Genomic DNA, 15,973 nt, shown 5'->3' on the forward strand with positions numbered 1-15,973 from the left:
CTGAACTCTCTCTCTGTCTCTCTCCTTATTACTTTGTGACTCATCATGCCTGGAGGCCCATATTCCTATAAATACCGCTGGGATATCTGTAATTGTCAGGAGTCATCGGGCCATCATTGCGTTCAGCCCGGTGGATCATTTTAGGTCCCGTATGCGGTTTGAAGATTGTGGTGCAGTTTCCACCTTCTCCACAGGGGGGCGAGGTTTGAGCAAAGGTGAGGTGCTGCGTGTCGGTGCAGCTCTGCTCTCTTTGTTCCAGCAGAATTATTACGATCATAATCATCCTCTCATCGTAGGCAGCGTCCACGCGTCACTTTAATCCCTCAGGCTACGAACACACCTCTTGGCTGTGAAGCAAACAATATTATAACATCACTGCCAAATACCGTGATATTTTATGCTTTGTGTACGGAAACAAAGAAGGAAAAAGTAGAAAGAGTCACTCCTAGCTTGATGTCTGTACTTGTATGCAACTTTAAAGGAGTCTCCCAAAGGCAATTAAAACAATCCCTAAACTATGATCAGAGATATTATCAGATATTTAATTAAAACATTCAATCTTCACAAAGTTTTAATGACTAAATGTAACTTAACAACATTTCCACTGAGCGGCAAACCTCTCCATGCAGTTTGAAATCTTGGAAATTATTAAGAGATTATTCTGAAATTACACACCATAAAATAAAGTGTTGCACATAGAAAAAAAAGACGTGTCAGACGTGAGTTAAGAGGGACGAATGGTGGCAGTTACACGGCTGACATGTTGGCTTTCATATCAGATGTTTATTAGGCTCCTTTGGTCGGATGTGTTCTTCTGTTTACATCTCTGGTCAGGTGTTCTCAATCATTCCACCTCATCGCTGGCATGGAGGAGGATGATGAGTTCATCATCATCATCATCATCATCATCATCATCATCATCATCATCATCATCAAACACCTTTCTCTTCACGTCCGCCTCCCTGACAGCCCACTCTCATGGACCACCTGCATCCCTTCTCTCTCATTCCGCCCACACTTCTTTCCATCTTTGTTTCACTCTGTCTTCCATCGCCCAGCGGTCACAGTATTTCTGTCGGACCGTCTCTCTGATCTCTCAAGGTTTTCTGCACCAGAAAAACGTGGCTGATGCATCTGCACGCATTTGGTTTCCTGGCGAAGGCTTTTTCTTCGGATGTAACGGGGCAGAAATGTCACGAGTGGAAACGATGCTGAACGAACAAATGATTGTTGTTCAGCTCAGGTTTCTGCTGCTTGTGCTCATCTGTGAGCTGCTCTGGTGATTGGTTGTCTCTCTTGTGGCTTTCAAATAAAGTTGATTATCGCCTGACTATAAATGTGTGTGTCTGTCTTTGCTGTTTACCTGCGTGCCACTATGCGTATTAACATCCCACCCCGCTCATCCCTGACAGACTCACCTCACCTTGTAGACTCTGTAATCTAGCATCCTCACAAACACGGTGTGTATATCTCCACCACTCCCCCTCCCTCCCCTCCCCTCCCCTCCCTCCTTATCATCCAGGGCACCGGCGCGTTGCTAAATGGAGTCGGAGCAGCTGTACCACAGAGGCTACTGCAGGAACAGCTACAACAGCATCGCCAGCGCCAGCAGCGACGAGGAGCTGCTGGATGGAGCCGGCGTCATCATGGACTTCCACACCACCGAGGATGACAACCTGCTGGATGGGGACGCTGCCTCCCCAGGTAGGGAGTACGGGATACCTCCCCCAGCTGTTTGATTGGTCCGTGACCCTGGCTTTTGATGAACCCCGACCCTCACTGTCCAATCACATTCCTTGAAATCTCACTGAGCCTCCCGCCACGCTGCATCCCCAAGTCCAAAATTGAGTCTGGTTCGCCGTTTTTTGAGTCACCCCCGCTGCCGATGTCAACACGCATCAAGTGTGCGTCCGCTCGTGTGTGCCCCTCCGCCATCTGCCCCCTCCTCATCTCCGTCCACGCTCATCAGCTGCTCCACATGATGCCTCGCAGCACCCAGCGGACACCTGCTCCAGCTTTGACTGGAGCAGCCTCCCAAATGGTTATAAATGCTGAACGGCAAATAAAAATGGCTACAGATGGTCAAATAACAAAATGATCTAAGCTCAGAAGTCGACTTATTGGCTTTCAGAGGTTCCTCAGGGTCTCCATCCAGCACATGGAGCTAAATGTGACCTTTAAACGATTCATAATAAACTCAGGTGATAGCCGCTAAGAGTTTTTGAGCATGGAAGCATCAGCAACCCAAGGTGACTTACTAGCTTTTTCCAGGCCTTTCGACCTAATCTCTTGATCAGCAGATGGACCTGGTTCAGGGACTCAATAATCAATAAATGTACTCTTACTGTCACAGTAAATTGAGAAGCAGAAGTGAAGTAAAAGTGTGGGGAGCCTTTTGCTTTCCCATTTCAAAGCTGCTTTAGGTTTTCATTAACCTGTTTTGCATATTTGCTGTTTACAAATCCATTTGAATTATGCACATTTGCACAGCAAAGTCCTTTTAATTCCTCTGAAACGCAAATTAATGAACTGCTTTATAACCATTTGTGAGACTCTTATTAACTTGTCATCAGCGGTTCGCTTGTTTTGCTTCTTGTCTTGTGCTGACTGTTCGTCCATCACCGTCACTGTCCTTGTACTAAACCTTAACTTGTCACGTCTCATGGTTTCTCCTGCTCCTGCTTCCTGTTTGTGTCTCTCCTGTTTCCATCCACCATCTCGACCTGGTCACCTTTTGAAGTGTGTGTGTGTGTGTGTGTGTGTGTGTGTGTGTGTGTGTGTGTGTGTGTGTGTGTGTGTGTGTGTGTGTGTGTGTGTGTGTGTGTGTGTGTGTGTGTGTGTGTGTGTGTGTGTGTGTGTGTGTGTGTGTGTGTGTGTGTGTGTGTGTGTGTGTGTGTGTGAGCTTTGGCCTTGCTCGTTGCTCCTCGTCCGCCTTTGTCTCTTGGATCACGGGGATCGGTCTTTCCTGTCAGGTGGCAGTGAAAGATAGGTGGTAGTAATAATACAGACACGTGGAAGAGCCTGTGTTGTTTTTCTGTTCATGAATGCGTCATCGACAGCTAAATATAGAAGCTGGGGTGGAGCGTGGTGCGTGACTGAGACTTTAGCTTATTAAAAACATACATGAAGTATTTATTGAGCGCTTCATAAGGAGCATCCTTGTGTTTTGTGCTGGGTGACATGATGAATTCAGATCATTACCTCACCCATAAGCGGCCTGATCTCTGCCAGGCTTCTGCTTGTCGGGCTGCCAGGCCACAGTTCAAGTCATACCTGTCATTCCAGCACGGTCACCTGTTTCTCATTCACCCAGCAGCTCTGTGACACACTGGATCTGCTGCATCCGGTTCGTTCTGCTCTGCCTGAGTAAACGTGCCAATTCCTCTCTCCCTTAGGCCTCGACTCGCGGTCGATCAAACAGAAAGCGCACACGCTGAGGGCTTGTGTCAGAGGCGTCAGTTGAGCTCGGCTCTCCAAATATAAGCGGCTTGTGTTTAATCTGAAAGTTTGATTTTGTGCGACTTGCTGAAAGAAGACATGCAAGCTATGTGTTTATACATGGGATAAAGGCACAGCGTTCTGTTAAAGTCTACTTTAAGTGTTTGCTGAGCAGAAATGTTATGTTATTGTCTCATTTAAATCGGATAATTAATTGCCTTTATCTGAGTCAGTTGAGTTGTAGATGAGGTTTTAAATAAAGATACAGTCAAAAGTGGAGCTGAAAGTAAATTGAACTAGTTCCTGGAAGAGCACGCAGACCTTCTCCTCTGCCACGTACTATACTGTTATCTACAATCTTGCTTTTCTGTGGTGCATCTTTCATCAGCTGAAGTCCGATCACGCCGGTTCCTGCTTTGCATCGAAGAATCAAGCCTTACGCAGTACGACCGGTTAGTCACGTAAAAGCTCGCAGCTCTGTGGGAAGGTGGTTACGGTAGAAAGACACATTAACAATGAGGCTGTTTCTAAGGTTACAGTGTGTGCTAAGGGTCCAGCGGACAAAGCTGTGATTCTTACAACACGTTGAAAAGCTGTGCTTGGCATCTTTAGTGCTACTCTTCCCTGCAGCGCTTCACACTTTTCATGACTAGTGTAAATATGCTCTTTGACCACCATAAGCTTGTATTTTCTCTAGGACTGTCCTGTGTTGAAGCTTGAAAATTGACATTGCCAATTGGTAGCATTCACTCGTGCTTTGCAGAAACATTTATTGCAGCAGCAGTCATACATTCAGACGACACATATACTACAGTGAATTTCCTGTTGACGTATAATTTGAAGTGCAGCAAAGCACAGCAGTGATATAATGACTCTGGAGTCTAGACTCAGCTTATTCATTATTGAAAAGGAGACTGTGGTGACCAGGATATTCAGCGTGACATGCTAGCTAGCTAGCTAACCAGCTATAACACAGGTTTAGCCCTGGAGGGTCAGTCCAGCTATTGGATGGTAGGTTTAGCATTCCATTTAGCATTTCAACATATTAAGATGCGAGTGTTAGCATGAACAGGTTTAGTACATTGTGTAATATTGACCATGTTAGCTTGTTAGATACTGGATTGAACTGATTCTGGATTTTTGACACTGCTGTTGGTATTTGGGAGGCGATACATCAGCTGGTGGTTGTCATTCTCAGCGCTCTCGGGCGAACAGTGTTTGGAAATGACCTCAAGACTATTTTGGCATTTCTGTGCTGCTTCTTAGTTATCACATGGTGCGAGATGGAAAGTTAACCAAAGTCATGAGGATTTAGCATCTGGGGAGCTGTTGTTGTCTGCTTTTCATTGGGAATTTCATATTTCTGACTTTTGTATTTGGGATTTGCCAGAGTCAGATGGTAGTGGATGTACTGTATGTGTGTTTATGAAGGATCGGCTTATGTTTCAGTGTCTTCAGTCTCTGCCTGGTGATTAGCCTCTTATTCTTTCACTCTGAAACTGGACCTCTGGCCCGTTAACTGCTAAAGGGGAAAGCAAGGGGTAACCCTAACCCACCACCGCTTCTACTGTCACTGCTGCTACAAACGGACGACAGGCTTCAGTGAAACATTTACACAAACAAAAAACTGACAGTCATGCAGCCAGTGTTTTCTGCCAGTTGTTGAAATCTGATGACCAGTATCGTATTAACAGAGGCGTTTACAACCCTGATTCCAAAAAACGGTTGTGAGATGCTTTGTGAAATGTAAATAAAACAGGTAAACAGGTTGTTGGGTAACAGGTGAGAGTTGTTACTACTACTTGTTTTTCAGCTTCCTCGAGGTCAGGGTTAGCTAGCACCTGGCCTTCATTCATTTTGGATCATACTGTCACAGCAGTCCAGGACAATCATACTACACTACTGCATGTGCCTGAGCTCCACCTCTCAACCCCGTCAGTCTTGATTTGTGTGTGACACCTGGACGTACAGCGTCATTCCCATAAACCAGTTTGGCTGCCAGCCAGCGTGAGCTAGCACTTCAGGAAATGTCTGGATGAAAGCTGTTCCTTGACGTTGGTGCGGTGCCACACTCTCTGCCTGCCTGTGCTATTTTTACGTGGTTATGAGTGGGTGGGTTCACAGGAACGCTCGTAAAGCCCTCCTCTGGGCTGCGGCTGCAGTGTGAGCAAGGGGCTGGCTCAGTCCGGAGGTTTGTGCTGAAACTTTTTGTTTGCTCAGCAGGAGACACGAGGAAGACAGATGGAGCAGCGCTTTTGAAAATGTCGGTCGGTGAACTGGAAAGGATTTATTCTGTTTTCTCTTAACTGGCTGGATTATAGAGACTTCAGACATTTTTTTTAAAACTTGAGGTTGTTTTGCTGCTTTGACGTCCAGACTGGGACTTGTTGAGCAGGGAGGGAACAGACTATGGCTGACATCACCTGTGCCATTGCCTTACCATTGCCAAGGTAAGGTGCCATGCAGAGTTAAGGTTTTTATATTTCTGCGATCTCACAGTTACAGCGTGTGAAACGTCCGGCTCCCATTGTTCAGGCCTGAACGACCTGACTTTAGTCGCATTGTTTCGTAGAATAACACACGATTACGGTGAGTTTACAAAACACCTCTCGCCTCCAAACATGGCGACTGTGTGGTCCCTTTCGGGTTGTACCCATGAAATCCACGTCAGGCCTGAACGGTGGAACAGGAGGCTCTTCTGCATTAGAGTACATTGTGGCACAGATGTTATGAGACGTCCAGATGTTATCTCACATGTTTCATATCCTCTCTGTAGACGACAGAGCGAGCAGCGCATCTGATATTATATTTTGCTTTTTCTCTCTTACACAGTATTTAGTTTTCTCTGCATGCTGAAGACAAAGGCGGCAGTTGCCATGTTCACCGACAGTAAATAACCAAAATAACGAGGCAAATTAGTGAATAACTCCCATGGGAATGTCATTATTTCTTGCTCGTGCAATCACAAAGCTTCCTTTCATTACATGTATGAAGAGGAAAGTTTTCCCCTTTATCATTTTAAACAGACAAATTTGACCATTTCTCCCCCAGCACCACCTCTGAGGGATGGATGCTTCCCCACCTGCAGCTAAAAATAGCTTTCAGTATTGATTTAAAGTGAACATGCTTTTGATCAATCCCTCACTCTACAAGATGTCAACAATCGTCCTTTTTAGTTGCGGTCAATAGCCCGAATAATTAGCACACTAAGCTACAGTGGTACAATGTAACCAAGTGCATTTACTCAAGTACTATTCTTAAGTACAAATTTGAGGTACTTTACCTTTCTCACTATTTTTAGAATTTTTACAAACCGAACAATCAATGTATTAATGGAGAAAATGATCATTAGTCGCAGTCCTTTACAAAATAATTCAAAGTGAGCTCCAACTGCACCAACCAGCACTAAAATCCTGCTTTTACACTGAAGCATGAGTGATAATAACCAACATAACATACTTTTAATACTTTAAGTGAATTTTCCTCATTGTACTTACATACTTTTACAGTATTTCTACAAAGTGGTATTAGTACCTTTAGATCTGAATACTTCTCTGCTGGTGCTATGGTATTAAAACTTCCATTTACCTTTACTTTAACCCCCCTGCACTTGCTCAGAATGGAATATTCCTTTTTCACAGCTCACCCTCTCACGCACACACGCACACACCCCTGTGACCCGGCGCCGTGGTCCCTCCCATGCAGGCAGGGCTCACTGATCTCCCCCAGCAACCGAGCAGGCGAGGCTGACCGGCTCGGTGCGATCGTCTTTCCCTTTGAGTGTGTGCGTGTGTGTTTGTGTGTGTGATGACATCATCAGTCAGCTGCTGCAGTGGAGAGAGAAAGAAGAGGGAAGGGGAGGGAGAGAGAGGACTGTGCACTCACACACACACACGCTCGCTCGCTCGCTCACACACACACTCACTCACGCAGCCGCTTGCCTTCCTCTGGTAAACATGGCAGCGACTGACACACACGCAGAGAGCAGTGCGCACTGAAGCCTAGCTTAACGTTAGCCTAGCCTCGTCTCAGCTGTCAACATGGAGGAGGAGGACGCGGCAGCCGACCCCTATTTGCCCTACGATGGGGGAGGGGACACCATCCCCTTGCAGGAGATCCCTAAAAGAGGTACGCCATGTCCCCTCGTCTTTCTTTCCCTCCCCCGTCCTTCCGACTCTCTCCTTTCCTCACACTGCTGTGATGACAGAGGCCTTCCTCCTCCTTCCTCCTCTCGCACAGTGAGTGCATGCAGCCGTACGACCGGCAGACGCAGGTTGAACAAATGCTACCTCATCTGCTGCCGGTGAATATGGAAATCAGAGTGTCACCGTGGATTAGAGGCTGCCATTGCTCTGCAACGCTGCGTGTTCTGTGGGCGACCTGGCCAGCTCAGTTGACCGTCCGCCTCTCACCTGTGTTGATAATTAACCGTCGGCGTTTGTGCTCGTCAGCCAGGGATAATGAGATAAAGAGAGGGTTGATTTAGGGCGAAGGCTTGTGCTCGGGCCTGTAAGCAGCAGCGACTACAGGCAACATCGTGGGCATCCATTTTAATTTCTCCACACGGAGCCACAGCCAGGCTTTGGCACAGTTATGTGGACTGGATGTTCACAGATCTGGGCTGTGTGTTGCTGAGCTGTGAGGACACCTGTTGGCCACATTCAGGGCGTCGCATCACATCGCTCATAACGGCCTCCTCTGGGCGAAGGCGTGCAGGCAAATTGAGCCAAATTATGGCTTGTTTTGCGACAAGTTTGACTTCTTCTGCTGTTTCCTGGCTCGTCTTTCCAGTGCAGCCTTTAGGGAGTTTTCCTTGAGTTGTGTGTGCGTGTCAGCTGGTTCCTCCAGGCCTTGTTAGATTTTTACGGTGAGCGAGCAGAGACAAAAGGCCCCTGATGGGTTCAGGACAGATCCGCTGCTGCCTGCATACACTCTGTGCAAAGCAACGTCCGTACATCCAAGCCTTTATTTCCTCTCTCCATGTTGACACACAGTTTCGTAGCTTTCAGTCCAGCTCATGGTTTGAGCACATCTGGCTGTGCATTTGGCAGTTTTTACACATAGATTTGCCTCAGAGATGCAGTGGAGAAGGAGTTTAAAGTTGCATTAAATGCAAATATTCAAACTACAAGTGCCTCAAATTTGTACTCAAGTATGTTATTTGAGTAAATGTGCCCAGTTTCGTTCCATCACTGGCTTTATTCATGTTGCATCTGGCAGTTTTTCATGTCATGGCTGCGTAAATTGTCATCCAGATGCATTTGTTTGCCAACTTCCTGCATCAGTAACCTGTGAAACTGGACATTATAGTGTGTGCACTATTTCCGCAAGACAAACCTTAATAAATAGGTCGCTTTAAGGACGTTTACCTTAAACCCTGTGGCCTTGTCCCAACAACCAGTTACTGTCATGTAAAATGTAAACACACGAAGCAAAGGTGGGGCATTTGAGTCCTCAGGCTTTTCGGACTTTGGTCATTTGTTTGTCAGCCTTTTCACGTGACTCCGGGGACTCCGCCGGTCTGGATCTTCAGGCTGTAATGAGGTTGGCCAGTTTACACTGCTGATCACATGACAGCTGAGCAGACAGACCCTAGTCCAACCCAGCTGACCCTGCCGGCTGCCTCTAAACCTCTCTGATCTCGTTTACGCTGCAGTAGTAGAGTGGGCTTAGCGCAGGGGTGGTCATAGGAATGAAACCTGGACTCTCTCCACGCATTAGACACACAAACCTCTGGACTGACGCTCGTTTCCCACCTCGTTGGTCATAGTAACGCAGTAAGGCCGAGTCAAACTGCTCATGTAGAGAAGTGGTATTATTGACAGCCTGCACTGACATGGCTTTTAGCCCTGACGCAGAATCGCTGTGTCACTGTACGTATGCCCGCCGAACCGTTGGGGCGTGATGCTGGCGACGGGCACGTACGCGGTCCCTGTCGGGCTCGCTTGGCTCCATGCTCCTGACTTGACTGATGGGTGCCAGCAGTGCAGCGGCGTCAGGAGGGGCTCATCTCGTCCATCAAATCGCTCCTCAGAGGTTGAAAATGTTCCCTTTAAATCAGCCTCATCCATTCTGTTCCTGCGTGTGAGCTGGAAATTTGGAAGTAGTCGCTGCAGCGTAGCACTGCAGTCTTACCTTGCTCTGCTGTCTGCTGGATCGCCCACATTTCATTTTTCTTCCCCAGAGAAGATTTTCTGCGCCTTTCGTTAGTTTCCATTCATGCCACTGACAGCAGACTTTGCAGATGTCTGATTGTATGTTTGCTGCTACTGTGTGTCCTTCAGCATTTAAGAAAACACTCTTAGCTGCAAGAGGTCGACATTAAGATGAAGGGGCATCAGGACGGACTGCAGAGTAATTACTGTCAACATTTCATGCAGTGGCTGGTTTGAGCATTTTAGGAAATCGATAAATAAAATGAGTCCATTTCAGTCACTGTGTTCATCCAGTGAAACTGCGACAGCTGAGAGAGGTTTCCCAGCATGCTTTTGGATTCAACCAGCAGAGATAGAGGACAATCAGACCGTGATGTCACCAAAATTAAGCCTTTAAGATGCTTTTAGGCATTAAAGAACTATTTAGACTTTGAATAAACAGTCAGTTTATTATTACAATGCAACTGTAACTGTATTAACTGTAATTGTGATTTGGGCTGCGTCCTCTCGTTCTTGGGAGTTTGGACTCTTGAGTTGGTGCCATGTTCGATCTCTCAAGGGTGAGTTCAAGCTTTGCGTACTAAATCAGTTAAACTGTAACTGCTGTTGAACTGTGGCAGCAGTGATTGCTATTAGCAGCAAAATATTCAACCAGCGTACTGCTGTGGACGCAGGATGAGTATTTTCACCACTTTTCCTCGCCTTCAGACGGCCCTTTCCGATGGGAAACTGAAGCCGTCACATGACAAAAACAGTAACTTTACCTCACAGAACACGGGAGATGCCGTTCTACCGCTGCCTCGATTGCTTATTTCGTTGTTTACACCACCCACAGCTCGCAGCTCCACTCTTATTTGTTTTCTTCTTGCCGTCAGGTGACCACTGATAGATTCAGAAAGGTCGCATCTCAGACCTCCGTATCAAACTGCTTTCGCTGAGTCAATAACTGAGTCATCGCCGTGCCACACACACACACACACACACGCACGCACGCACGCACACACACACAGTCCAGACTGTAGCCATCACTGTGAATCAAAATGGAGAATGCTGGTATCCGTCTCCCTGCCAAGCCTGACACTCTCACTGCTGCTGACTCCACACTCGCTTCCCCTTTCCCCTCTCCGGACACGACGTATATCGCCTGGTCAGATCAAAGCTGGGCCGTCTTTTCCCTGCCTCTTACAGAAATTCACACGGAAGGGGCTTTTCCTCTCCCACATCCCATCAAGCATCAAAGGCAGTGAGCTAATAAGCCGCTCTTTCAAAGGCTCTGTCGTGGCCTCGATGGTGATATGGGAAATCTTTAGCAGCAGGCTTCATCTTTGCCTCAGGATAAAAATGCCACCATGTGCAAGAACTTTACTCCACATTGAGATGTATGCAATTTGATGGAAAGCATCATCAGATTTTGATGGTTTATAATCTTTCTCTCCAGTTGTGCATCCATTTTTTTTTGGTGCACTGAGTTGTGCAGCTCATGTATTTTATGGTAATATCAGCTGCAGTGTAGCGGTGCTTGGAAAGGATGCAGATGCACTGATGATCTGTTTTATGGCTCAGGTTTTCTATGTTTAGTGATCAGAGACAGCTCTGAATGAGGCCTTGCTTGACAGCCATGACCCTGCCCCAGTGGTAGTGAGGCTGCGGTTTTCAATAGATTGCCATTATTCTCATTTGCATTTCTTGCATTCACACCTTTACCTTTAGCAGTGCGAGAGCAACAGAATCAAAGCATGCTGAGCAACTTAAATTTACCTGGAAAAACAGTCGAATTAGCTCTGGAAGTTTTGGATCTGTCGAGGTCCGACTGAAGGACAGCATCTCATCACAGGATGCCGGAAAATTCATCAACAGCATGCCTGATGGATGTGTGACTGCCCGCCTGGCGCACAATGAATGAATGAATGATTCAATAAGCATGGCAGGGCAAACGAGGTGAACTGTCAACCATGTAACAACGTTTGTGTAGCTTCGGCTCGATGCTACGTGCGTAAAAATACATGAAGTCTGAAGCCAAGTTGTTTTTAAAGGGAAATCAGTGTCTGACTAAAGAAACATTTGTCCAGTTTGTCTCTCAAGAATCTGAATTACAGATGGTTTAAAAGTAATTCAACAATGCTTTTGGCTTGGTGTTTCGTTACTCTTTAAGATTACACTTGCCTTGCTCTAATCTTTTCTTATCTCTGGGCCTCCATCATAGTTTCACTCCATGCGTGTCTTTCTGTCTTCCTGTATGTAGCCCACACACACAGTAGTTGCACCGGTTGAAATAATCTGATTTTGCTGAAAGCACACACAATGATTTGGACTAAAAGCACATATTTCACTTTGTCCCTCTGACCACTGACACAGAATCTGTAGCCGCTGCTCCGTCTGCCTTTTGTCCCTCTTGCACACTGTGCTGCCTTTGTGTTGAAGATGAAGAAGTCGCCTCACATATTTGTGTCATCACAAGTGGGAGGATTATCCTCAGACTCTCTGACAATCTCAAACGTGGGAGGATGGGCTCTCTCTAATTTCTCAAACACACTTTGTGCCGGATTAAGCATGAGGCAGTGCTTGTTCAAGTTAATGTGACGGCTCTCTTCTTCTTGAATACTGGAGTGGACTCGCTGAATTGTAAGGATGATGACTAAGAAGGTTATAAAGATTTTTGATTAAACCATTTTTTGACTCAGTGCTGTATGATGAAACATTAGAGCTTTCGCTTTCTTTCAGCAAAAAGATGTCGCATCATGCAGCCGCCAAACAGCAGCCATGCAAATCCTGGTGTGTTTTTCAGATAAGAGGCAGTGAGAATCTGCCCTTCGGCTGCCCCTCCTAGCTCTGTCACGATGTGTGTGTTTGTGTGTTGATGTGAGTCGATGCGTCTCGCTGTCCCTCCTTTGTGTTGAGTCAAAGGCACCCAGGCCGAACACATCAGACCTAACCGGCAGCGTCATTCAGTGTCTCAAACTCCCTGTAATTATCTTTGTGTAGTATCAGCAGTCCTCTTACAGGCAGTGGACAACGTGTGCTCTGTGTTTTTTGTCGTTAAATCATTAATGTGTGCTGTGACTAATCACAGTCATGGTGAAGTCGTCACTTAACCTACTATGCATGGTTATTGGGCCTGTAGACGATGCCATTGTCTTGCAGGCTGTAATACAGTCAGACCAGTGCTGACATCCAGGTAGGTATAGTCTTTTACGCCTGAAAGGACGGACGACTTTATGGCTCCAAAGAAACAGCCAGCAAGGCGTCTGTGAAAGGTTTTCGATATAATTAAAAGGTCTTTTACTCAGTGAAGTGCAGAAAGAGCTTCGCCAGAACTTGCTGATTCACTTACTGAAAGCTCTGATGTTCAAAATGTGAAAGGCCGTCTGCAGACACACCCACCCAGCCACACATAGTGATCTGCATGTCACACCTGCGGGAGGATCCGAGAGGGGAAAGATTGATCTCCTCCAGGTATTTCAGCGAAAGTTTACTCGTCCTAGCGGTGCAGATAAGCCTCCGCTCCGTCGGTGTGTTCGTTCCAGATGAGGCGATGGCCTCGCAGGGTTTCCTCGGTGCCGCTGTGCTTCTGACATTATTATATTATATATTATATCTCAGCGGTGACTGTGTGTTTTAGCTCTGCGGCGCTTCTGATGAGCCGGATAATCGAGGAGCTGCAGCTCCAATGTGCAGCGGGCGGCGCCGCAACAGATCTCTTGTCTTTTCAGGAGCATTTATGAGATGCTCAGATGTACTGCAGAGCAGCACAAGAGCTTCTTGTCGTAATGTTATAAGAATATTCGATGTGCTGAAATGGCTTTCACTGAGATTGGTTTCTCTGGAAAATGGAGTTTCAGCAGTGTGGTCTCTAAGGTGAAAAGTGACCAACTTTTTAATATCCTCTTCAGGGTCTAACTACGCCATGTCTAACGGGGGCGGGGCACCCAGCAGCACCACCCACCTGTTGGACTTCCTAGAGGAGCCCATCCCTGGCGTGGGGACCTACGATGACTTCCACACCATCGACTGGGTCCGTGAGAAGTGCAAGGACCGCGAGAGGCACCGGAAGGTTAGCAGCCGGCCAACAGTGCAACCTTTAAAGCTTTAAAGGTGTCAGTATGCTCCAAACAAGCTACCCCTCGCCCTGAGGGGGGCACGTATATACTTTATTCTCCATCAGGACTTCTTGCCGGATGGTCAGTTTTGATTTCCGTCAAGGCCGGACAACATGTCGCTCTACTTCCATTGTACTATAACCCACCCTTAACTGTCCCTGTCTGAAGCATACTGAGGCCTTTAGCCTGAACACATTTTCAAGGGTTTTTAAAATGACACAACGGTCTCTTTAATGTCTCACAGTCGCAGCTCAGCCTGTTTACCGTTGCAGCTATCGCACGTTAGCTGGTGTCAGCGAAAAGTCCCCTGCTGCACAGGAAGTATTGTGTCCCGCACTTCCCGTGGATCACTTGAAAGAAGAACTGGGTAGTTAAGATCAGCAGAATCAGCACAGAAGAAAAACAGTCCAACCTGCCCACAGAAACCGAGGTTTCATCAACAGTAAACACAAGGGAAAAGAAGTTTATCAGAGCTAGTGTCGAAATGTTTTAAATGGAATTTTTCTGCCAGCCGACACTAGCTTCGTCTCATCTCACAGTCGTCTTTATCAGCAGTTGGAGACCGAGACCAAAGTCAAGAGTAAACGTTCATGCTCAGCATAGAAATCCACGTCGTAGCGAGCTCATGCATCCTGACCTTCAGCTCCCTGTCGCCGACCTCGCTCTGCCAACACTCATCCAAATATTGACACAACCTCACAGCCGTCTTTCCAGAAGTGGTTCCGTGCAGGAATACAGGAAATGATAACTCTGGGAATTGTTTGATGTGTGTGTTACTTGAATACTTTGTCAAACATTGGTTTTATAAACTGGTCTTAAAGTCAACCGTTTTGCTGAAGCAGCGGCAGAAATCCTGCCATGAAAGTCAGCTTGTGAATTGCTTACCATTAGGGAGAGGCGACTAGCAGCCTTTGACCTACTTGCAGTAATGCAAGTAGGTCTAGTCTGTTCATCTGACATTTCCTCATTTTTCACTTTGTTTTCTGTGTTATTCGTGCATCTCATTTAGCTTTTGCTCACCAGCTGCCCTGTGTGTTTTTAGATCAACAGTAAGAAGAAGGAGTCAGCATGGGAGTTCACAAAGAGCCTGTACGATGCTTGGTCCGGGTGGCTGGTGGTGACGCTCACCGGCTTGGCCTCAGGTAACACACACACACAGTGCAAACACAGAGCCGTTATCTCCTCTGCTGGTGACTCTCACACGCTTCGCCTCAGGCAGCTCACGCTCAGCCTTCCTCTTGGTCGCTCTCCGTCTTTCGCTCTCACTTAACTGTTCGCTCTCAAACACAAGCAAGAGCCTCACCAGATAGAGTTCTGTCCTCAAAACAGCAAATCCACATGAATGATTTATGTTTGTTTGACCACCAAAAGAGAGAAAACCTACAGGGTTTTGTACCAACCTGTGAGGACCAGATAGGTGAAGTTAAGTTCCTGTGAAATGACTTTTTTTTTGTAGGAAAGCATCTCTTAAGATCCAGGTTAAAGGGGAACGTATGTACATATATATATGCTTAATGATCATATGACACCGCTGATAAAGGCTCATTTGATCTGGAACATACTGTCTGCCTTCTGATGTGGATATTTTTAGCATTAAGTTGTATTTCTCAGGTGATTTGGGTATAAAACCTTCCATGTTGTATTTCTGTAGGTCAACACAGGGACTGTCAGGTTTAGTGCTGCATCTTAGGACAAGGATGCAGATGAAAATGATTATTACCTCTACATCGCAGCCTGAACACAGCGTTATCAGGTTCATTTTATATCATATTTAGAGGCTTTACAGACTTGATCTGCCTCGCCATTCTAAATTGATAAGATAAAAGGCTCATATAAAAACTGTTAGCATAACCCGCAAGCTAACTGCCTCTGCCTCTTTTTTTTCCTCTTTCTCTACTTCCTGCCTTCACCTCTCGGCCCCCTCGTTTCCTTCCCGGTTCCCTCCTCCCCCTGCCAGGTGCTTTGGCTGGCCTGATTGACATTGCTGCTGATTGGATGAACGACCTGAAGGAGGGCGTGTGCCTGAGCGCAATGTGGTTCAACCACGAGCAGTGCTGCTGGACGTCCAATGAGACCACCTTCGCTGAGCGGGACAAGTGTCCTCAGTGGAAGAGCTGGGCTGAGCTAATACTGGGGCAGGCTGAGGTAGACTAACGCAGGCACATGCTCGAGACGTCAGCCACCGCGGCAGCCCTTTTTCTGCTGCTTCACGGCATAAATTACTGTATATTCTCAAATAGACTGCTGATACAACCAGGCCTTTATTTGAACTTAGTTTATTTA

General features: G+C 46.6%; 1 protein-coding gene across 7 annotated transcripts in view; it reads left to right on the plus strand.

Annotated features, from left to right (window-relative positions):
• The window catches only part of clcn3 (chloride channel 3), a 32,766-nt gene that overhangs the window by 4,444 nt on the left and 12,349 nt on the right, over positions 1-15,973 (plus strand). For 3 of the 7 annotated variants that reach the window (XM_070993592.1, XM_070993588.1, XM_070993593.1), the window contains exons 2-5: positions 1,523-1,704; positions 13,484-13,644; positions 14,733-14,832; positions 15,648-15,835. In XM_070993592.1, coding sequence (XP_070849693.1) covers positions 1,542-1,704; positions 13,484-13,644; positions 14,733-14,832; positions 15,648-15,835 — 612 coding nt within the window. In that variant the 5' untranslated portion in view covers positions 1,523-1,541. Of the gene's footprint in view, positions 1-1,522; positions 1,705-7,141; positions 7,567-13,483; positions 13,645-14,732; positions 14,833-15,647; positions 15,836-15,973 lie in introns of those variants that run through there. The other 4 variants (XM_070993595.1, XM_070993589.1, XM_070993594.1 and 1 more) reach the window with 2 other exon arrangements.

Source organism: Chaetodon trifascialis, chromosome 23, assembly GCF_039877785.1.
Source record: "Chaetodon trifascialis isolate fChaTrf1 chromosome 23, fChaTrf1.hap1, whole genome shotgun sequence".
Taxonomy (NCBI): Eukaryota; Metazoa; Chordata; class Actinopteri; order Chaetodontiformes; family Chaetodontidae; genus Chaetodon; species Chaetodon trifascialis.